This window comes from Canis lupus, chromosome 25, assembly GCF_048164855.1.
Source record: "Canis lupus baileyi chromosome 25, mCanLup2.hap1, whole genome shotgun sequence".
In the NCBI taxonomy this organism is placed as follows: domain Eukaryota; kingdom Metazoa; phylum Chordata; class Mammalia; order Carnivora; family Canidae; genus Canis; species Canis lupus.
This window is the reverse complement of record NC_132862.1, coordinates 33,639,969-33,662,753: the sequence shown is the minus strand read 5'-3', so window position 1 is coordinate 33,662,753 and position 22,785 is coordinate 33,639,969. Positions and strand designations below refer to the sequence as shown.

The 22,785-nt window shown below is 42.5% G+C and overlaps 1 protein-coding gene across 2 annotated transcripts in view; it reads left to right on the top strand.

Annotated features, from left to right (window-relative positions):
• Positions 1–6,196: 6,196 nt before the first annotated feature.
• Positions 6,197–22,785, top strand: part of FAM234B (family with sequence similarity 234 member B) — a 35,421-nt gene continuing 18,832 nt past the window's right edge. Inside the window, exons 1-4 of one of the 2 annotated variants that reach the window (XM_072798983.1) lie at positions 6,197–6,500; positions 16,544–16,942; positions 20,004–20,102; positions 22,587–22,775. In XM_072798983.1, the coding sequence (XP_072655084.1) occupies positions 6,464–6,500; positions 16,544–16,942; positions 20,004–20,102; positions 22,587–22,775 (724 nt within the window). In that variant the 5' untranslated portion in view covers positions 6,197–6,463. The remainder of the gene's footprint in view (positions 6,501–16,543; positions 16,943–20,003; positions 20,103–22,586; positions 22,776–22,785) is intronic. The other variant, XR_012017699.1, reaches the window with a different exon arrangement.

Genomic DNA, 22,785 nt, shown 5'->3' with positions numbered 1-22,785 from the left:
CTTCTGTAAGGTTTGTGTAATAGTTTGTGTAATAAGAGGAAAATCAACACCATCCATATTTTCTTTCTTAGCAGAATAGGAAGACAGGTAAAAAGTCAGAATTTGTGCATACACTGTGTCTGAAAGACTAAGCATCAGTAACTTAATCCACCATGACCTCTGTTACACCTGCTCCCTCTGTCTGCCTTCTTGCCTTTCTCCAATTTATTCTCCACATTGCAGCCAACAAGATCATATCACTTTTTGGTCAGTCTTTCAATGCCATGGCCTTCAAGTCTTCAGCACCACCTGGCTCCTATCCCCTCTCGCTCTCACCACTAGCTCTTCAAAACAGTCTTCCAGGTGCACTGGTTTCCTCCCTAGAACCAAGCTCCCCTCTGACTTTATGCAGCCTTTACCCAGACAACTTTGACCATGCTTCCTTCAGGTCTCAGTTTCTCAGAGAGCCATTTCCTGCCCCATCCCCACCGCTGCAATGTTCTCCTTCATGTTCTCTCTCATAGTACTAGCTTCTTTTCCTTCTGAGTGTGTATCATGATTTGTAATGATACATTTTTGCATTAGTAGCTTAGTGTCCATCTTTGCCAACAGATTGTAAGGATCTTACTGGTTTTGTTCACTATTTTATTATATTCAGCTCTGCTGAGAGAACTGGCCAGAATGGCCCCTTGAGAAGGATATAGGATGGGGACTCCAGGAGCAGGGCACTTGGTACAGATGTCAACGTTTCTTTTTTTTTTTTTAATTTTATTAAAGATTTTTATTTATTTATTCATGAGACACAGAAAGAGGCAGAGACATAGGCAAACAGATATATTTGGTAAAATGCCATGTGTACCTTGTAAGTAACTCCATCCCTTCACCCCCCTTAAATCTTCAGGAGAACTACACAAATCACAATATACTTGGTTCTCTGGATTTTTTTGAAAGCCAGTGAAGGGCTGAGTTTTGGATCAAGGTTGGCAAGGATCCAAAACAATGTTCTCTCCTGTAGGAGTTCAGTGCTCAGTAAACGGTAACTGTTGGCAGGCCTATTTACTACAAGTACTTTGGTACACATAGGAATAAGCTACAATGAAGGCCAGAGGGATGGGAGCCAAGTTGTCCTGGGCAGGTCTGTCCTTAATTATACTGTCATTCTTAAATATATGTTCCAGTCAGAGACTTAAGAAAAAGCTTCTGTTTAAATCTCAGGGCCCAGAGGACATTTTATAATCTAGACTCTGGTAAATTCTGTAGACTGGAAGTCTATATGAATTTAAGCTGGATGAGCCTTGTGTTTTATTAAAGAACACTCTGAGAACATAAACCTGTTTGTCTTCACAATAAGCCACTCAACTCCTGATCATAGAATCAAGTTATCCGTGGTGAGAAGTGAATATACCACACGTGCCCGCCCTTTTAGAACTTCCTGATCCAAATGTAAGGCTGAATTTTTTTTTTTTTTATGATAGTCACAGAGAGAGAGAGAGAGAGAGAGGCAGAGACACAGGCAGAGGGAGAAGCAGGCTCCATGCACCGGGAGCCCGACGTGGGATTCGATCCCGGGTCTCCAGGATCGCGCCCTGGGCCAAAGGCAGGTGCCAAACCGCTGCGCCACCCAGGGATCCCGTAAGGCTGATTTCATAAGACTCTCGACATTGGATTGACCCCCAAAATCATCTTTGCTGAGGACCTCTTTTGCTCTTTTCAAACTCCTTGCTCTCATTGCTATTTGCTTTTCTTTTTGCTTTTTAAATCTTAATATTGTTTTCTGATTCAATGTCTTCAGCAACAGTGTAGCAGACAGTAGTACTCTGAACCTGTTATGGGTCTGCCAATGGTTTCAGATTGGCCATGCCCTGCTGACAGATGTTGGAATAGCCCCCAGAAATCCATCTGTGGAGAGTTTGAGGAGCCTCCTGGGAGAGAGGCTCACCTTACACACAGTGGAAAGTCTTAACTCAGGACAAGCTCAGCTCAGGAACAAAGCTTTAGCCTCTAGAGGAGAAGGGTAATTCTTTTTTTTTTTTTAAGATTTTATTTATTTATTTATTTATTTATTTATTTATTTATTTATTTATTTATGAGAGAGAGAGAGAGAGAGAGAGAGAGAGAGAGGCAGATATGCAGGCAGAAGGAGAAGCAGTCTCCATGCTGGGAGCCCGACGTGGCACTGGATCCCAGGCCTCCAGGATCACACCCTGGGCTGAGGGAGGCGCTAAACCACTGTGCCACGTGGGCTGCCTGAGAAGGGTAATTCTAAATAGAGCAGGGTTGAACCTCCTCTCCACTACCAAGAACTCAAGTCTATATCCTAGAAAGATGTAGGGTATCTACTATAGCACAGACTGAACGGATGCTCACTAAACGGTTTCCTTTTCTTCCTGGGCTCATACCTTCCTGGCATACATGTTCTGTGTCTGAGTTATGGACAAATAGATGTGGGCAGAAGTGACATATACCACCTCCAGGCCTGGCACATAAAACTTCTTGCATGACTGGGGATGCAAATAATCCAGCGGAGGAATCCAAGGACCTAAGGATGAAGAAAGAAGCCCTAGATGGAAACCCTGAATAACTGGGAGGAATAGAACCCCATTGCTGCCTATCTCTGTTCTCACTTCGACTGTGACATGAGCTCAAGTGAACATTTACCCTCTAAAACCATTGATATTGGGCAGCCTGGGTGGCTCAGCGGTTTAGCCGCCTTCAGCCCAGGGTGTGATCCTGGAAACCTGGGATCCAGTCCCATGTCGGGCTCCCTGCATGGAGCCTGCTTCTCCCTCTGCCTGTGTCTCTGCCTCTCTCTCTCTGTCTCTCATGAATAAATAAATAAAATCTTAAAAAACAAACAAACATTGATATTGTGAGGTTGTTAAGAGTACTAACCTTGCGCTGATTGACTAAGTAAAAATGGAAAGTTCTGCTTAATGAAAACAATGCATTTGACCCTGAAGAAGAGGCAGCATAGCATTTATATTTTTTCTAATTAAGAAACACAGAAAGAGGTAACCTTCCCTGCCCTGAACAGCTTTGCTAACATACAAAGTGGCATTGACTGCGGAGAGACAGAGGAAGAAGGAGCAGTTTTAAAAGGAAGTAGAAATGGCCAAGAGGCCTGGAAGTCTCAGTGGTACCAAGAGGAAGGGTGGTAGTAGCTGCTTGTGGACACAGTGGTACTGTTTCCAAGAGGAAGCGGTGAAAGCTAGTCAGAGGGTCAGAACCAGCAGAAGTGATGACAACAGTCACAGAATGTTACAGATTAGATGACCAGATTTTTTTTTTTTTTTAAAGCTTTTATTTATTCGTGAGAGACACACAGAAAGAGGCAGAGACACAGGCAGAGGGAGAAGCAGGCTCCCTGCTGTGAGCCCCATGCAGGACTCAGTCCCAGGACCCCAGAATCACACCCTGGGCTGAAGGCAGACGCTCAACCACTGAGCCACCCAGAAGTCCTTACATGACCGGATTTGATCATGAACCCATGTAGGACGCTTAGGGATTCTGAGCAACACTTGGGAGATCACAAAGGTAATCAGAACCAGCTGATATCTGTTCCCTCGACCAAGTATTAGAAAACTTGGAAGGTTGGGGAAGAATATTCCCACTGCAGACCAACATTAGAAAAAGAAAGGGCTCTTCTGGCTTCCCTTATGACTTTTAGAAATAGAATTTCTGCTCTTCATAGCAGGCACGGCAGTCAGCTTAGGCTTTCCGTGGGCAGCTCTCCCCAGCCACTGTTGTGTTACTCCTCAGGGAAGTAAGCCAAGTTGGGAAGTTCAGAAGCCCAGAGTATTTGCATTTTCCGCAGAGACCTCAGTGGGTGTTCCAGCAGTGAAAGAACTCACAGGCTGCCAGGTAACTGGAGAGGAACTCGTGGGTTTTTTCCATGTAAAAGGCAAGGATTTTGATTCATTTGGTGGTCTCTTTGAGTTTTCTTCCTCTCATTGGAAGAAAAGCACATTGAATTTGAGAAACACCGTTCTCAGCCAGAAGTCCTGTGTTAAGATGCAAAAAAATGTGGAAAGTGGAAGCACCTGGGTGGCTCAGCGGTTGAGCCTTTGGTTCAGGTCATGATCCCAGGGTCCTGGGATCAAGTCCAGCATCAGGCTCCCCACAGGAAGCCTGTTTCTCCCTCTGCCTGTGTCTCTGCCTCTCTCTCTCTCTGTATCTCTCATGAATAAACAAACAAAATCTTTTTTTTTTTTTTTTTCAAACAAAATCTTTAAAAAGAAATGTGGAACGTGGAGATTTCTGGAAGGGCCAAGGAAAAAAAGAGGAGGGCCACTTAGGGAGCTGGGAGGCAAGGAGTCCTCAGCAGCTGCTTCCCCTTGAAAATCATCTGGGTAAACCTGGGATAATTATAGAGTGAAAATGTTACAAAGATTAAGCATGGAAAAAGCTGAGGGGCTGGAGATGACATATCTATGGGATGTGTGTACACTCACATGTAGTTATGTGCTTGCACATAAGTATGTATGTTTATCAGTGCTTTTGGTGGCTACACTATGTGAAACAAAATTTTAATCGAACTTTAAACTGTACAATTTTATTTTACTTCCATCACATAAGAATATACCTTTTCACTATGAAAAATGGGACAGATTTCCTCTTTTCTTCCTCTTCTATGTAACCTGGCTGTCCCAGGCCCCCTGCAGTCACCCAGAAACACAAGTTCCTGTTCTTCTGCAGCTGAAACTGACCTATCCTACATCCTGCTCACTTGAAAGTTATTTTCCTCAGTCTCCATATCTCAAGAATGTGTTCCAATTAACTAATCTTATATCAGGCAAGCTACTACTGGCTTCCTGTGACTTGTAGTGCTGCTCCTTCTGAAGATGACCTACATAGATGTAAAATATGGTTTTTAATCATACCTCCAGAGAGGTGACAAACAGTAAAAATTTTAGGTATTATAGAACGTTGGAAGAATAAATGAATAAATTATTAATGCCTTATTATAAAATTTACTATTTGTTATTAAATTGTCAAAATGAATAAATTATTAATAAAAAGAAGAGCTAAGGCTTATAAAACACGGACTAGGTGCCAGGTACCTTCTAACACTCATTCAAAGCACTCTAAGTGCTTTGCATGTATCCATGTAATTCCCAGGACAACTCTGGGGAACAGGAGCTATTTCAACCCCCATTCTGCAGATGAGAAAATTGAGGCAGAGAGAGATTAAGCAAGCAGCCTTAGATCTGGCAGCTAGGAAATGGTAGAGTCAGGATCTGAGCTCAGTGGCCTGTACCAAGACTCTGTGCCCTGTCGGAGTCCCCGGAGTCCCTGACATATTTTCCACCGGCGGGGGGCGGGGGGGAAGAGTGTGATAGGATGGTTTTAAGAGTCTCTTGGTGTGTGCCTATTATAAATAAATAAAAATTAAAAAAAAAAAAAAAAAAGGGATCCCTGGGTGGCGCAGCGGTTTAGTGCCTGCCTTTGGCCCAGGGCACGATCCTGGAGACCCGGGATCGAATCCCACGTTGGGCTCCCGGTGCATGGAGCCTGCTTCTCCCTCTGCCTATGTTTCTGCCTCTCTCTCTCACTGTGTGCCTATCATAAATAAATAAAAATTAAAAAAAAAAAAGAGTCTCTTGGATTACACCCCCAGGGTAGTCCTACTGGTTTCTCATGGGAATGAGGCAGAGTGCAAGACAGAGGTATCTTAGAACTTTTGCTTGATATTAAGTCCCATTATCTTTCTAGATCTGCTTTCTCTTCAGTGAAACAAGGAGGTTGGACTAAAGGGCCTCTAAGACCCACTCCAGCTCTAAAGTAACATCCTTAGCATTCCTGCACTACAATGCTGATCTCTTGGCGCCGGTGGGGAAGAAGCAGGTCGGTTCCTGTTCCTAGACCCTTCGAACTGGAAGCTCCAGGGTAGTGTCCAGTAGATACCTGGAAAGAACTAGCAACACAGCAAGAGGAGGTTCAGAGCTCTAGGAAACCTCGCCCTTTACCCAAGAAACATAAAAATACACTTACTAGGTGCCTGCTGTGTGCCGTGTGTCTGAAACAGGTTATCTCATTTAATCCTTACAGTGAGCCTGTGGACCAGGTAATGTCTCCATTTTAAAAATGCGGCTGAAGCTTAGTCATACCAAGGGACTCGCCCAGGACGGCCCAGCTAGGAAGGGATGCGGGCAGCATTCAAGTCCCGTCTGCCTGACTCCAAAGCCCACGCTCATTTCACAACCGGCGCCTCCTTTAATACCTGCGATCTCATTCCTTTCAAACGGCAAGCCTCCGGGGTAGTTCTTATTTCCCCATTTCGCTGAGCAGGAGCGTGAGAGTCAGAGCGGCGGGTCGGCCCCGAGGGGAGCGCGCACGTGGGCGCGGACGGCGCAGCGGGGGCCGCCCCCCGGGCCGCTCCTGCCCGCAGCTCCCACCCGCCAGGTCGCAGCCCCGCGCACCGCCCGCGGCGAACTACACTTCCCGGCAGGACGCGCGCGCGCGCACGCGCACCGGGGCCTCCGCCATGGCGACTGTGCTGTCCAGGGCGCTCAAGCTCCCGGGTAAGGAGCCGCAGCCTCGCGACCCCCCCGCCCCCCGCGCGGGCCGGGGGAGCCTGCGAGGCCGGGCTCCCGGGCGCCGCGGGTCGGGGCCTGGCCGCGGCCTAGCGCAGCCTGCAGGCGCACGGAGGCGAGCCGGGGCAGCCCCGCGGGCTGGGGGTCCGTCGCCAGCAGGGGGCGAGAGGGGCGCGCGGCCGGTCGGGGGTCGCGGGCGCGGGGCGAGACTCCAGGGAGGGACCGCTGGAGGCGCGCGGGCCGGTGGCCGCGGGCGGGGGCGACCGTCGGAGCGCGCGTGGCCGCCATCCCCAGGGGAGGGCCGGTGAGCCGAGCATCCTTCGCTGAGGAGCGGCGGCCCGCGGGGGCCCGGGGCGGCAGGACAGCGGGCCACCCCCCGCGGAGCAGCCTCTCCGCTTAGAGACCTCACGTGAGGTAGGTGAGGCAGGTGCTTGCCCCTTCTGGTTTACAGAAGAGGAGAACGAGAGTTACTCGGCCGACTGCCCAGTCCAAGGTCGCGCAGACGGTATTGGAAAAGCCTGGACCAGAACGTCGCGGGGGGGTGGGGGGGGAGGGTGTCTTTTGAGTCTAGATCTTGGACTTTTAATTCCTCTTGGCCAGCCTCTGGCTATCGAGGCCGAGCATTTAGGAGGGAGATGATTTGGCACCTGCAAACTGCAGATAAATTGTGGAATATTCTTCTAGGAGGCACTGGTGGTGATGACGACTTCAGAGCTAATTCAGTACTTTGGGCGGCAGCTCCAAGTTTAAAAAAAAAATTTTTTTTTTTTTCCTCTTAAACCTCCGGAGTGAGACTGTGCTGCTACAAACTTGTTATTTTAATAAAAGTATATTTATTCTGCCCAAATAAAATTTAAAAGTAAAGGCTTTAAAAATGTTATGGTTCTTGGGGCACCTGGGTAGCCCAGTCTGTTAAAGGTCTGCCTTGGGCTCAGGTCGTGGTCCCAGCCTCCTGGGATCAAGCCACATGTCAGGCTCCCCCTGCTCAGCCGAGAGAGCCTGCTGCTTCCTCTCCCTTTCCTGCTCCCCTGCTTGTGTGCACGCGGGCTCTCCTCTCTCTGTCAAATAAATAAATAAGTCTTAAAAAAATAAAAATATTATGGTTCTACCTAAATAAATTTTAAACATTAAGCTATAAACATTTATTTGCTGATAGCTCCAGGTGATAGTGGGAAAAGCAGGTGTTAGTAGGAAAAGCAGTTGCTTTCACTGGCATCATTAGAAAGGGCTAGTTAGGTGTCTGGTGGATATGTAGCATGAGGCTGCAAGGGGATCATAGGGACCTTATTTGCAAGGAGCATCCAGTATGCTACATTGTGCCATGGATGACACTGGGTTGGATATGAATTTGCATTTCTGTCCCCAGACTTCATGACCTCAGACTTTTTTTCCCTCCCCACTAGGCTCATTAGAACTTTGGAAGAAACATTGATGATATCTATCTTGGAATACGTATGTAACATTGGGATGAAGTAGGGGATGTGTCCCTTTATCAGCAGGGTAAAGAGAGGACCTTTTATGTCCTTAGTGTAGGATGATGTTCTTCCCAAGGGGGTAATGAGATATCAGACAGATTTAGCTTTATTTATTTTTTCTTTTAGATTCATTTTTTTTTCTTGGCATAGATAATTGTTCTTCTCTAAGGATAGGAATGCAAGAAAACCACATTAGAAACTCTTGAGCTCTTTTTCGTTTTCACATCCTAAGGCTGTGGCATTATACCTCCCTGGAGTATTCAGTTGCAGTAACTTGGTCAGCTGACAGGGTAGGGAAAGTACAGTCTGGTCCTTGGGCCTGTGTTTGGACAGCATCTTGGGCCTGAACAGAGAGGTATGTTTGATACTTTTTAATGGCCATGTGTTCTTTTCTGTGATGTGGGTTGTATTTTTTTTTATTTGTTTTTGTTTTACTTTTGTCTGCCTCCCCTTTGCCCTTTCTCCCCACTGCCCAAAATGCAATTTTTCACTTTTATATTGGGTAGAAGTTGCTTTCTTACAGCACTTTTTGGATACCCTGTAATTGAGACTGTGAGGCTGCTATCCTGTGTGGGCTACTGTGTTATGTTACTTCAGTTAACATCCTTTCTCTCTCTCTTTTTTTAATTGAAGGCTAGTTGATATATCCTATTAATTTTAGGTGTACAGTGTAATGATTCGATATTTGTATATATTGCAAAGTGCTCACCACTGTGACATCATCACTATTTCTCTGTATGAGGAAGCAGACTAGAATGGAGTGGCTAAGAGCACGAGACAGCTTTGGGTTCAAGTCTAATCTTTACCAGATTAGTTACTTAATCTCTTTAAGTGTTAGTTTCTTCATGTGTAACAGTACTGTTATTATGGAACTTTCACTATATTCCACATGCTCTACTACATATTTACCTTATAGGCTTATTTGGCTCAGTGGAAGAAATGGATGTACTGAAGATATTTGTTTCCCTTTGACGCATGTTAATTATTCAGTGTTAGCAGTTATTATCATCTTCATTAGCACAATGCCCGTTTATGAACCTTGTACCCAAAGGAAGGCCTGATGTGATCATGAGCTGATGACAGATGTCATCAACCTTGTGAAGAAAGAGCAGTTTCTTGGAGTCTGTTTCGTGGTCTCATATGCTTCCACTAAGCTCAAGATGGAAAAATATTTGGTTCACATGCATACAATGAAGTTAATTAGTAACAGAAGGACAATGTGACATTCATAAAGCAGCCCTTGGAACAACTTATCTTAAGTATATATATATTTTTAGTCCATTTTAAAGTTTGAAGGTCAATCACTGAAGGGAACATCCGAGCACAATATTACTGTAATGATTTGTTTTATTATGTGTAATTTGGAAACATTATATGCTCTTGGATAATCTAATCCATGAGGTGAATTATTTATCTTTAGTTGCAGTAGAGAGTATGGTATAGTGTATGTATAGTGTGTATTATATAATAGTATATACTATAGCATATTTTCCTAAACATTGCATCTCTTTCCTGTTTTCCTCTGTACCATTGTGGGAATGTTATTTAGCAGGCATCCTCAGTCTTCCCAAGAGGAAAAGTGATAGCTATGGAAAGTTCCTTTATATTGATATGTTATGAAAGTGGTATCCTCTCCTTTATTTTTTGAAAACCTTTCACTGAGGGTCACCTGGGTGGCTCAGTTGGTTAGGCATCTGCTTTCAGCTCAGGTCTTGGTCCCAGAGTCCTGGGATCAAGCTCCTCATCGGGCTCCCTGCTCATCGCAGAGCCTGCTTCTCCCTCTCTCTCTGGCCCTCCCCCTGCTTGTGCTCTTGCTATCTCTCTTTCTCTCTCTCAGATAAATAAATACAGTCTTAAAAACAAAACAAAACAAAACCTTTCATTGATTAAAAATGTGGGTGGTGGCTGAAATCATTAAAGAGTGCTAAAGTGCCCAGGGCTTTGAAGTGTGGATTTGATGTCCAGCTCCTTAGCATGATCAAAGTTTTAGGCAAATTAGTATGCTTTGTACTTCACAATCACTTCTCTTTCTGTGAATAGATAGCAAAAATATTTGCTTAAGAGTTGTCTGATCAGATTTTGCAGTCTGGAATAATTAAGCTGACGTTTGTTTCTGTAATGTCTGGGAAAATATACTAATTTTTAATAATATATGTTACTGCAGGGAAGCTAGCCTGAGTTTTGTTCCCATCCTTAGTGACTTGACTTGATTTCTTTTTCCTTGGCTTGGGTGCTCATATGGTTCTTTTTTTTTTTTTGTCCTTGAAGTTCATTCAGTACCCTTACTGCAATGTGTTTCAATATTGATTGTTCTGTAGGAGTTGTTCTTGGGATTCCTTTGTACCCTTTATTTTACAATTTTAGGTCTTGCTATGTTATGGGAACTTTTTTGGTATAGCTTTTTTCTGTTCTCTTCTTCAGTTCTGCACATACTGGATCACCTTTGCTCTCTCTGTCCATGCCTCCCTAGTCTTTTTAAAAGCTTTGATCTTTTCAGTGGGTGACACACAGCACAGACTTCCCTCAAAGCCAGACTGCCTGGATTTGAATCCTTGCACTATGGCTTACTTGCTCTTAAGTAATTACTTAAACTGGGCCAGTTACTTAAACTTCCAAACCTCGTCTTGAAAATGGAGATAATAGTGTATCTAGAGTTGTTATGCAGATTTGTGGAGATAAGACAGTAAAAGGATTTGGAAGAGTGCATGCAGAGGAAGTGCTTGGAACTGTCAGCCCATGTCAGTTCCATTTTATTTTGCTTGATTTTTCACCAGCCTGTCCTTTCTGTCTCTGACTCTTTTTAGCCACATCTGCTCTCTGCTCATCCCGCTAAGAATATCTTTTCTAAAATTGTTTTATTATTTTCTTCCTTTGTTTTTCTGGGCCCTGCTTGTTTACTTCTGATCATCCCTACTGAGTTGTCATTTCTTCTTGGAAATATTGTATTTTTTCCGTGAGCTCTTATTTCAGAGAAAAACTGTTCTTTAATTTCTTGGATTCCATAGGGAAGCATCTGGTCATTATTTCTTCCATTTCATGGCATCATTTGCCCAGCATTGGTTCCTTGGCAGATTTTGTTTGCAATGTTTTGTTGTGACTTCCTTCTTGAATATTTGTAGAACTTTGTAGTATCTTATAGAATGAGTACTCATGGTGGCTTCTTTCTGATTATAAGTCATATTTAATGGTCAGTTGTTTTACAGCTAGCTCTTGGCTGACATATAGACAGAGGTTAGGGCCAGGAGAGTGAGTGAGGGCAGTTAGAAGCTAGAATTTAATCTAATGGGACCCAGCCTGTCAGAGAGAGAGAGAGATCCCTCTCTTCAGGACTGATTGTGCTACAGCTACTTTTTGTAAGTGCCATGCTGACAGCCTGCTTTTTATAAAGCCTTTCTCATTTAATCTTACCTCCCCTTTGACTCTGTGGTGTTGAGTTGGGCTCATTGATGCCTCTGGGATGCCAGACTTCTATTTCTAAGCAAGAGATAGTGGTTTGGCTATATATCCATGGAAGAAGGGATGGAGGTAGTATAATTTATTGGTTAGGACTGTGGACTGTAATCAAATTGCCTGAGTTTGAATCCTTGCTCTTTTTCTTCCTAGTTCTATGATCTTTTGCAACTTACTTCTCTATGTTTTCATTTTCTTGTTGATACAATGGAATAATAATAATAATACCTGCCTTCCAGGGGCACCTGGGTGGCTCAGTTGGTTAAGCGTCTGTCTTTGGCTTGGGTCATGACCCTGGGGTCCTGGGATCCAGCCCTACATTGAGCTCCCTGCTCAGCGGGGAGTCCGCTTCTCCCTCTGCCCCTTCTTTGCTCATGTTCTCTCTCTTAAATAAATAAAATCTTAAAAAAAAAAAACAAAAAAAACTCCCTTCCAGGGTTGTCATGAGGATTAAATGAATTAACATGTAAGTGCTTAGACCAGTGCCCAGAATAGTAGGTAGAGTACTTTTCCGTTACCATCATTGCTATCATCATGGTTGTTGTCATTATTAACTCTGTGAACTGTGCTCATGGTTGGAGACTCAAGACAATGTGCCCACTCTTAACTGTGCTTCTTCAATTGGGTACAAGTTTTGCTGCATTTGACAGTAATTTTCCATTAATTGTAGTTTCAGAATGTGGCTCTTTTTCTTTTTTTTTCCTATTTTTATTACCTCCTCTCCCTAGTTTTTAGGAAAGACACTGACAGAAATGCCTTCCTTTGCCATCATCAACTGGAAGCAGATAATCTTTTTTTTTTTAAAAGCTTTATTTATTTTAGAGAAAGAGAGAAAGAGAGTGGGGGGTGGGCAAGGGGAGAGGGAGAGAACAGAATTTCAAGCAGCCTGCCTGCTGAGCATGGAACCCAGCCCGATGCAGGATTAGGTCACAGGACCCTAGGATCATGACCTGAGACAAAATCAGGAGTCAGATTCTTAATCAACTGAGCCACCCAGGCACCCCTACAAATTATTTTTAGTAAAGATTTTACCAAAAATTAGATTTAGTAAAGATTTTACTAGTTTCTGTAGCATATGCAGCCAAGTTCTCTGCCTGTGATCATGTGTGATATCATAAAAATGCATTTTCTTTAAACTTTTGTTAGCCAGTATTTTAGTAATTATTTTACTTTGTTTTAGACTGGTGTGGTTGTTGCAAGGTGGCAGCTGACTAGTAAGATTGAATTTAAAGTATCTATGCTAAATTTTTCACTTGATGCTAAAAATTCAATTGTACAGTTACATAAGATGGCTTGAGTGTGTGTAGAAAATACTTGGGAGTTCAAATTGAATCAGTTGTGTGGTGTGACTGCCAAGGAAGCTGGCAAGATATTGGGTCACAGATCTTGAATTGTAGTATACCCTCTGTTCTAGGGAGGGCACAGTTCTGCCCTCCCCTGCCCTGATCAGACTGCACCCTGGGGATTGTATCCAGTTCTAAGAACTATACTTTAAGAAGCATTGACATATCATATTGTGTCCAGAGAAGAGTGAACAGGATGTCGAGGATGTCTGTGAGGATGTCTGTCGAGAATATGTGAAAAAAATGCTTCTTCCAGTAATGAGTTGAAAGAGGTGGAAACATTTAACCTGGAGAAGAGAAGGATGGGTGGGCAATTGGGAGAAATAGTGCTAACAATAGTAACAGAAGCTGAAATTTATTTATTTTAGAGAGTGCAAGAGCAGGGGGTTAGGAGGGGCAGAAGGAGAGGGAGAGAGAGAATCCCAAGCAGGCTGCATGCCCATTGTGGAGCTGGACATGGGGCTCGAATTTACAACCCTGAGATCATGACCTGAGCTGAAATCAAAAGTCATTTGCTCAATTGACTGAACCACCCAGGCACTCCTAGAAGCTGAAATTTATTGAGTGCCTCTGTAAGCCAGAAACTAAAGACCATGCATGTTTTCTTATTTAATCCTCAAAAACAATCAGTGAGGTAGGAAAAATAATTATCCTATTTCAGAAATGGGAAGAATTAGGCTTACTAAAGCCAAATTTAATTGAGGTCACATGGTTAATAAGAGATGGAGCCAAGATTTGACTCTTTGTCTGCTTGTAAAGACTTAAATTCTTAAATACCATAGCATATGTTTCTTATGATTGGTATCTTCAAGTTTTGAAGGACTTGCATGTGGAGGAGAGATCCAGAAATTAGAACTAGGTAGAACAGATAATTGGCAAATGCCCAGAAATAGATTTTTTTAAGAAGATTTTATTTATTCATGAGAGAGACAGAGAGAAAGGCAGAGACATATGCAGAGGGAGAAGCAGGCTCCCTAAGGGGAGCCTGATGTGGGACTCGATTCCAGGACCCCAGGATCATGACCTGAGCTAAAGGCAGAGGCTCAACCACTGAGCCATCCAGGTGTCCTCCAGAAATAGTTTCTTAAATCAGTGTATGGGACTGCTTTCTGGATTGGAGAGCTGTGAATTCCCTCATTCTGCTTATGTTCAGGTGTATGCTAAGTGACTACTTGGTGGGTGTTTGATTATGTGATCTTCAGCCTCCTCATACCCAGAGATTTGGGGCAGCCATCTACGTTTTCCTCTTTCTCAGATATATTCTTTTTTTTTTTTAATGTAAAAATTTTAAAATTGTGGTAAAATACACATAAAATTTACCATCTTAATTATTTTTAAATGTACAGTTTAATATCGTTAAAGGTATTCACATTGTTGTGCAACCAGTTTCCAGTACTTTTTCATTTTGCAAAGTTGAAACTCTAAAAGATAGCCCCTGCCTTTTGATACTTTGCATTATGTCACTTCACTTGTATGAAAGACCTACATTAGGACCTGTTTTTGCTAACCTAAAGAAATCAGAAGAGGATTTTTGCTTTTATGAAAAATGGCAAAAAGCGAAAATAGCATTCAGCGTTTGTTTTGCATCAAGTCCTCCTACAGATAGTGCTCACCGCCTACCCCCCCAGGCCTCAGCAGTGAGGCCCTGCCCAGCTCCTGGCCCTGGAGCCACACTCAGCATCTCAGCTTCAAGCCGCCAGAGCCTCAAACTGTGTCTGTGAGCATCTGTGTTTTATCTCCATTTATTCTGTGCATCCATTAGCAAGATGTGTCCTGAGGTATCAGAAAGGCCTGGGAGAGGTTATTGCTTGGATCTGGGAAAGCTCAAAAATTTTTCCATGTAAATTAATTTGCTTCTTTGCTTTATAATACTATATTAGCTTAGGAGGAGTTTGATAGGAATGCCCTACTTTTGGATAGTGAGGGAAACCTGTACCTATTAAATAATAACAACTCTCCATTTACCCCTACCCTCAGGCTCCGGAAGCCACATTCTATTTTGTATCTATGATTTTGACTAGTCTGGATAAAAATGTTATATAAGAATCATGTAGTATTTTTCTTCTTGTGATTGGATTATTTCACTTAGCATAATATCTCGTGGCATGTAGTTAGAATTTCTTTACTTTTTAAGGCTGGATAATATTCCACTGGATGTATATACCACAGTTTTGATCCTATCAGTTAATCCTTTTAGTTAAAAAAACTTAAAAAAATGTTATGATTAATATTATTACAGCAGTCTGGGGTTGTGTTTGCAAATTATTATAACTAAAGTTATATGGGCAGTTAGAGAGCAGTGTATCCTAATTAATAAAATAATTTGGTTCATAGAGTAGATATATAAAATATAGGAGCTTAGCTTGAACCTGTACTGATTTTACGGCATATCCTGGAAGTACTATTTTGAATTAAATTCCTAATAATTGGACTACCTTCTTACAATTTGTGCCTTTAAAAATCAAATCCAATATTTTTTGAATAAAATGAATAGCTTTGAAAGGGAAAATACATAGAAATTTCTAGTTAATAGAATGCCAATTTTCTCAGTACCTTCTGTTTTTTTTTTGTAAAATACTTAATGTTATAAAATATTTCTGTGTAATATTTATTTTTAATTATGTATCTATTGACTTTCTATGTACCCAGCATGAAGCTTTACACTAAAGATTTTACTTCCCATATTAGTTTCCATATAGTGTTTTATTGCTTCATTTTATGTCTTGAGTAAACAAGGCATAATATATGAAGTGATATCACCAAGATAACAGTGACTAGAGGCAGAGATTGACATCAAGAATTCTTCTTTTTTCCTTTTTAATTAGTTGGGTTGTGCTTTATTTTTTATATTTCTGCATAATAAAAGATTTAATAATATAGTTTATATTAGTATTGCTTACCATATAATTTCCAAAACCAGAAATTTTTTCTTGGTTTTTGCTTGGTTATAGCATGAACAAAAGGCACAAGATTATTCAGTCACTGGCAGAGAGAGCCAAGGATAGGCTTGGGAGGAGGTGTGCTTAAGTTCTCCTGTAATCTTCACTTCTTAGCCACCCTAAATAAGTGTGTTTAAGTAAAAACAGGGTGCTGGTTGTGTAAGCCAGCTTTGAGACAAGTCCTTTACCTCTGCCTTCCTGCTTGATCCCTCCCCTCCTAGAATACTTAGGATAGCATTTTTAAAGGTAAACACTGTTTACTGAAACATGTACTGACAGGGCATTAGAATCATAGGAAGCTCAGAAGTGAGTTTTTAGTAAGAAGTCTCCAGGTAATGTTTAGTGTTCAACTTTCTAAGTTATTTCCATGGAGACAATTGAGAAGCCACAAATATCCAACTGTGAGAAGCAGTGTATAGAGAACAACTATTCTAAGGTTTAGGCAAGTTCCAGGAAAGATTGGAACATCACAGATCTAAGAAAAATCAAAGGAAACATGCCCATTAGGCATATGGAAGGTTGATATAAGAGCCATGTCTTTTTCATTAGTGAGATTCACACAAATTAAGAGAGGCACTTTTTTTTTTTTTCCAAACTAAAAAGGTATCTAATTTTCTTAAGCTCACGAAAGCAATAATTCTAGAACACTGATTTTGTTTTTCCTCTCACTCTTTTCCTTACCCACGGCCATCAAGATCTAAAACTTATAAAACGTAATTTGTTTTGTTTCTGTGTGTTCTTTTAGGTGTCCACAGTTGCCATGTAGTTGGTAATGGTTTCTCCTTCCTAGTTTGCCCTGACACTGTGTCTTTTCTGTGTTTCAGGGAAAAAGAGCCCAGACCTAGGGGAGTACGATCCCCTTACACAGGCTGATAGTGACGAGAGCGAGGATGATCTTGTGCTCAACTTGCAGCAGAAGAATGGAGGGGTTAAAAATGGAAAGAGCCCTCTGGGAGAAGTGCCAGAGCCTGACTCAGATGCTGAGGCCGTGGGGGCTGCAAAGCCACATCTTTCGGAGGTCACCACAGAGGGGTACCCCTCGGAGCCCCTTGGAGGCCTGGAGCAAAAGGCAACCTCTTCCATCGTGTCTTACGTGCGCACATCTGTCTTTCTGCTAACTTTGGTCATCTCCATGATCCTGGTGCTCGTATGTGCTTTCCTGATCCCCTGTCCCCCTAGAGATCTGCACAGCACTTGGAGCCACCACCTGAGCCCCCAGGGAGGTGAGTTGCAGGATTTCTCTCCCTAATTCTGTAAAAACCTTATGTTTACATGTAATCTTGTAAAACTTCTGATTATGTTGAAAATTCCCTCCAGGTTTTTACAAATATATGTGTGTTGTATAGCATCTCTTTCCTGTGTGTGGAGGTGGGTAGGAGGTTAAGATTGGAAATAAAACAAAAAGATAGATTGATACAGCTCCAGAAACTTGGGAAGATCACTGCTCTGTTGTGTTTCTATTGGCGTTGGGCTTAATTAGATGCAGGAAAGACAGAACATTGGTTTGCTGGGTCCCTGCACTGCCGCCAACACTGTATTATGGGAGAGCAAAGCTGTGGGACAGGCTGTTTACTGAGAAAAGTAGGGCTCAAGTCCTGGCCAGACCAGAGGCCAGGGCTTTTGTAGGACCTTCAAGCATTTGTCGATTATAGGAGCCTGGCCAGTTTGAATTTTAAAATAATTTCTTTTCAAGTAAAAAAAAAATGACTTGCTTTCTTGCAGTAAGTTTTGTTTCTTGCTCCTAATGATTGGGGTGGTGCCACCCAAGTAGTTCTAACTATTTTGTCTCATTCTGGAGCAGGTTTCTTTAGAATGCTTGCTCTGGTCCAAGAATGGGGATTCCATCTCCGATGTCAGTGCCGACCAGTTTTGTTTTTTATAAACTTCATCGGGGTGAAGGGGTTCAGAACATAACACCTGAAAATATGTCACTTTGGCACATTGTTTGAGTCGAAGGCACATGAATAACAGCAGATTCAGGAAGGGCACTCTGACCTTGACCTTTAATTCTTCCTGGAAGCAGGAGATGAAACTCCCATGTGCAAGATGCCCTCCAATACCAGGAGGACAGAAACATTCTTATCAACAGAGACTGGGAGTTGAGGCCGAGGGGAATCTGTTAAAACAGACCTTGTTAAAATAACTCATCTTCCTGTAGTCTCCTTGCAACCCATTGGTTCACTTTTCAGGGCTGCCGCTCATCGTTCAACAGGTACAGAAGCACTGAGGCCTCACCACTTCTGCTCCAGGCCTTTATCTTTCTGTGGGGGCTCCTGTGGACTTAGGAAATCTCATTAAATAAACTTTGCATGCTTCCCTCTTGTTAATCTGTATTATTAATCAGTTATCTCGTTATCCGTCCTAGCTAGAAACCCGAAGGGGGTAGAGGAGAAATCGTCCCTCCCCTACAGTCCTCCCAGACCCCAACATCATCTTGATTTACCTCTGACGCTCCCCTGATCCTAGTTGATTTAGCTTCTGATGAGTTCTGGGTTCTCACTGTTAGTTTCTCTCAAGGTGAAACTAAGTAGATGTGACTTATGATATGTTCCCATGACATAGTATATGTCTCCCTCTCTTCCTTCCTTTTTTGATGGCTCTCAGTGAGCTCTTATATTTGTATATGATATAAAGACTAGGAACAAATTGTTAACATATCCACCACTTAGTTTAAGGAATAGGACATTGGAGTACTTGGGTAGCACAGTGGGTTAAGCATCAGGCTCTTGATTTCAGCTTAGGTCATGATCTCAGGGTCATGGGATTGAGCCCTGTGTTGGGCCCCATGCTCACTGGGGAGTCTGTTTCAGGACTTCTCTCTCCCTCTGTCCTTCCCTCTCACTCTCCCTCCCTCTCTCTCTCTCTCAAATAAATAAATCTTAAAGAAAAAAAAGAAATAGGCCATTATAAAGACCTTTGAAACCCCCATGTGTCCCTCCTCGCCAAAGCCACCTCTTCCTGCCAGAGTTCTACTGTCCTGAATTTTGTGTCATTATTTCTTTACTTTTTGTTGAAGTTTTACCATATGGTAAAATAATTTTGCCTGCTTTGAATTTTATATAAATTTAATTAAGCAGTCTTCTGTGACTTGCTTTTTGTTTAGCATGTTTTTAAAAGTATTTTTTGAGATTCGTCAAGATTGATGCACTGTGACTAGAGTTTATTCCTTTTTACCACTGTCTCATTTCCCATGATATGAATATCCCATGATTTATTGATCCATTTTACTGTTGATAAACATTTAGGTAGCTTCTGTTTTTAAAAAAATAAATAATACTGTTAAGGTTCTTATGATGCAGTGTATAAGAATTTCTCTAGGGCGTTAAATTACAACTGGTATTGCTAGGTCATAGCGTGTGTGTCATAGGTCCTAGTAGTTTATGTTAAATTATTGTCCATAGTGGTTATACCAGCTACTCCCACCAGCCTCTTATGAGTTCTCTCCAAATTTGGCAGGCATCCTCTGACTCTACACTGTTGAGGGGCAGGATAGCACTGTTTACCTTGTCACTGCCCAGGCTGGAAGTCTGGGCTCACTGCCAGGCCTCTGCTACCACTAGTCTAGTGGGGATGGGGGCTGCATCATTACTGCTGGGTGGGGTGGAATTCTAGGCTCCCTTATGTGTAGAGGGCCCTAGGCGGGGATGAAAGTCCTGACTCCCCACCTGGCCTTCTCTGACATGACCTTGGTTGAGAGGTGGAGGGGTACCCTGTTTTATAGCTGGGCAAGGGTGGAAATCTAGGCTCCTATTTAGCCTTTGTTATGGGAGTAGGGGTGGGGCCATAGTTCTATCTGTGTGGTGTTTGGTTGGAGTAGAACATTTATCATCTAAAACCTTTCTGTCTTGCTGTAGTGTTCCTTTTTTGGACCTTTGGCTAGGGGAGTCAACTTTTCTTGGGCCTTTTTTGGGCTGTACCTGTTGGCATTTCTGGGTTGCCAGCTTCTGTAGCACCTTGTCTGGGACATATGAGGCCAAAAGAAAACCCAGGGGAGTCATCACCTTGTCATCTTTAGGCTCTAATCCCTGGCCAGTCTACCTTCTCTCCACCTTCTAGAATAGTCTTAAGTTTTTTTTCTCTCTAATATGCAGGGAATTTACGTGTACTTAGAGGAACAGGCAGAGGAAATTGTGTATATGTTCTTATTTAGGAACTGGGAGTCTGCCTGGTTTTTATAGAGCTGCTAGCTGTGCTATGTGTCTCTTCCCTTTCTAACCCAGAGCAGAGAACTGGTTTGTGGTGACTTAATTCAAGCTTTTTTTTTTTTTTTTATGTGTTTATCAGGTGGGGACCTGTCTCCATTGGAATTGGCTGATGTGAATGGAGATGGCCTGCGTGATGTACTTCTCTCCTTTGTAGCTTCAAGGAATGGGAGTGCAATCGGTAAGAGACATACATGTCTTTTAGAGGCTGCTACAGGAGAAGCTTATTGATTGGAGGGGCTGTGAGCTAAGAGAAAACATCAGAGTTGTCTCTTGAAGGGCACTGTAGAAAGGGATCTGGAGTGAATAGTTATCATGGGTCTGTCATACGTGACAAACTTTATCAGTAAGCTCCTGCATGTAAGTAAAGTTCATTTGAAGAAATAATGGAGAGGGGCACTTGGATGGCTCAGTGGTTAAGTGTCTGCCTTTGGCTCAGGTCATGATCTCAAGTCCTACCTCTCCCCCTTGTGCTCTCTCACTCACTCTATTTCTCTCTCTGTCAAATAAAATATTTGAGATTTGTAGCTGGAAGGAACTTTTGTGGTTACCAGTCCTGTGAAGAAATAGAGATCCAGAGAAGTGACTCGTCCACACACTTGTTATGAATAGCATTGGTTCTTAGGGTTCTTGAGTTTTTCCCATCCAATTTTCCATTGCTTCTTCAATTATAGGAAGTGTTGACACAATCCTACCTTCCCATCCCCAGTAGAAAGCTTCATGTTCATGTTTTTAAATATTTTTATACATACTGGTGGCCAGGTACTTTCTTTTTACTCCTTCTGTTTACTCCTCTCTCTCTGTTCTCCATCCTCTGTCTGCTTTGGAAGGTTGGCCAGTATTCATTTTGTCAACAGTCTCCCTTACCTCCAACTTCCAGTTAGGTTTGGCCAGTAGGGAGCACAGGCAAGAAATTGGAGGAAAGGAAGAGAGTGAGGAGAGGGTTTTTATTCCCTTGGCTACCTCCCCACTAGTGACCTCAGGCTGGCTACATCCTTGATCATAGTCACATCCTCTCTTAAGGTGGTCTTATTAGGACTTTCTTTTTCTAGATTCCAAGAATTGGTTCCTCTCCTATCTCTTTGGGCCTAGGAGTGATTACAGTTCTCACAGACTATACTATCCTCATGATTTTTCTACACCCTGACCACATCTTTATAAATTATCTCTTATTAGACCTATATAACTTAACCTAATTGAGTGTGCTGATATACATCAACTGCAAAAAAAAAAAAAAAGAAAAAAAGGTTGCATTTTCAACATAGGTACATGGGGGCTTCCAGTTTGTCATGCTGCATCCATTAGGTTTGAGGCTGAGGATACCCTCATCACAACTTTTTAATCATCCAGGCCCTGGGATAAACATCTAGGTATGTTTCAGAGAATTCTAGGCTGCCTGCTTCTCTGATGTTATTAGAAATACCTTTCTGAGTCTTGTGTAATATGTGGAAGCAATTTAGAAATGGATACAGAGAGGCCTTCAGCTTAGAAGGTTGGTTTTTGACTTTAATTAGTTTTATATGATTGAAAATTAATTACATTTTTTTTCTGCCTTTGATTAGCCTTTGAAGTAAAAAATTTCCCCATCCACTTTTAGATTTGGAGGTTTTTTGTTTTTTTTTTAGTCATTTAGTATTTGACACAGTTTGCTATGTATGAGAACTCATAGGACAAGGCCATGATTTTGGACACAATATGGACCAGCCTGATTTGGTTACAGATTATAAAAATAATAGAGCTAGCATATGGTACTTCCTGTATGCTATGCACTAGTGTAAGTACATATGTTACAAATGAATTTATACCTCAACATAATCCTGTGGGGTAGACTAATTTTATTATCCTTCATTTGCAGATGAGGAAACTGAGACATAGGGAGGTTAAGGAACTTGCTCAAAGTTCCACACCTGATAAGTGGTAAAACTGGGATCCAAACGGTGTAGCTGATAGACTGTCTCTGGAGTTCGTGTCCTTGGTCTTCCCAGACATTCTTGGAAAAATACTGAGGCTGTATTACCTGATTCCATGGGACTCTAGACCTACTGATCACTGCTAAGTTGTAATCCTCAGGTTTATTTTCAAAATATTTATTTTTTCTGCTTTCAGGGAGCACTTGCTAGCAATGATTAGAATTCAGGTATTTCTTTGCTCCCTGCTCTGTAGATGTTCTAGATCAGTTTCACTTTTCTGAGCATGCCTCTCTTGATTTTTTTTTTTTTTTTTGGTTCTCAACAGTGACTTTCCCATATTCTGGATTTTGCTCCTGTCTTTTTTTCAGCAAATGATTGGTTGCTGAATATGCTAGGTGCTTTGTTTGCACTAGGATACAGAAATCAGTGTGATAGTCTTTATCCTTTAGGACAGGACTATTTAGTGGGAGCCGAGGTGACAGGTAACCAAGTGTGCTGGGAGAGATGTGTAAGATGCACACAAGGTGGCATTCAGGACATCCACAGCATCTCCTCTAACCTGAGAAATGTGTTGAGCAGGTATGATAGGTACTCCGTTGTTCAGACTTGGTATCAGGAATATGGGAGGCTGTGGAATACACAGGTGCGACTTGCTGCCTTAGCACCATTTACTTTTGGTTTTCTGGCCTCCTGCTCACCTGTACTGTGTATCTTCTCTGCCTCTTTTCCTTTCTTGTGCTCTTGTGTGCTTTTAGGTGTCTCAAAGCCAGCTGCCATTCTTGTGTGCCTTTCGGGGATGAATGGCAGCACACTCTGGTCGAGTCCCCTCCCCGAGGAGGCCCGAGATATTACATGTTTGGATCTGATGCCAGGAAACGTGGCTGAAACCATCTGCCTTGTGACAGGGACGCATAAGATGTTCAGTGCATTCAATGCGACATCAGGTAAAGATCA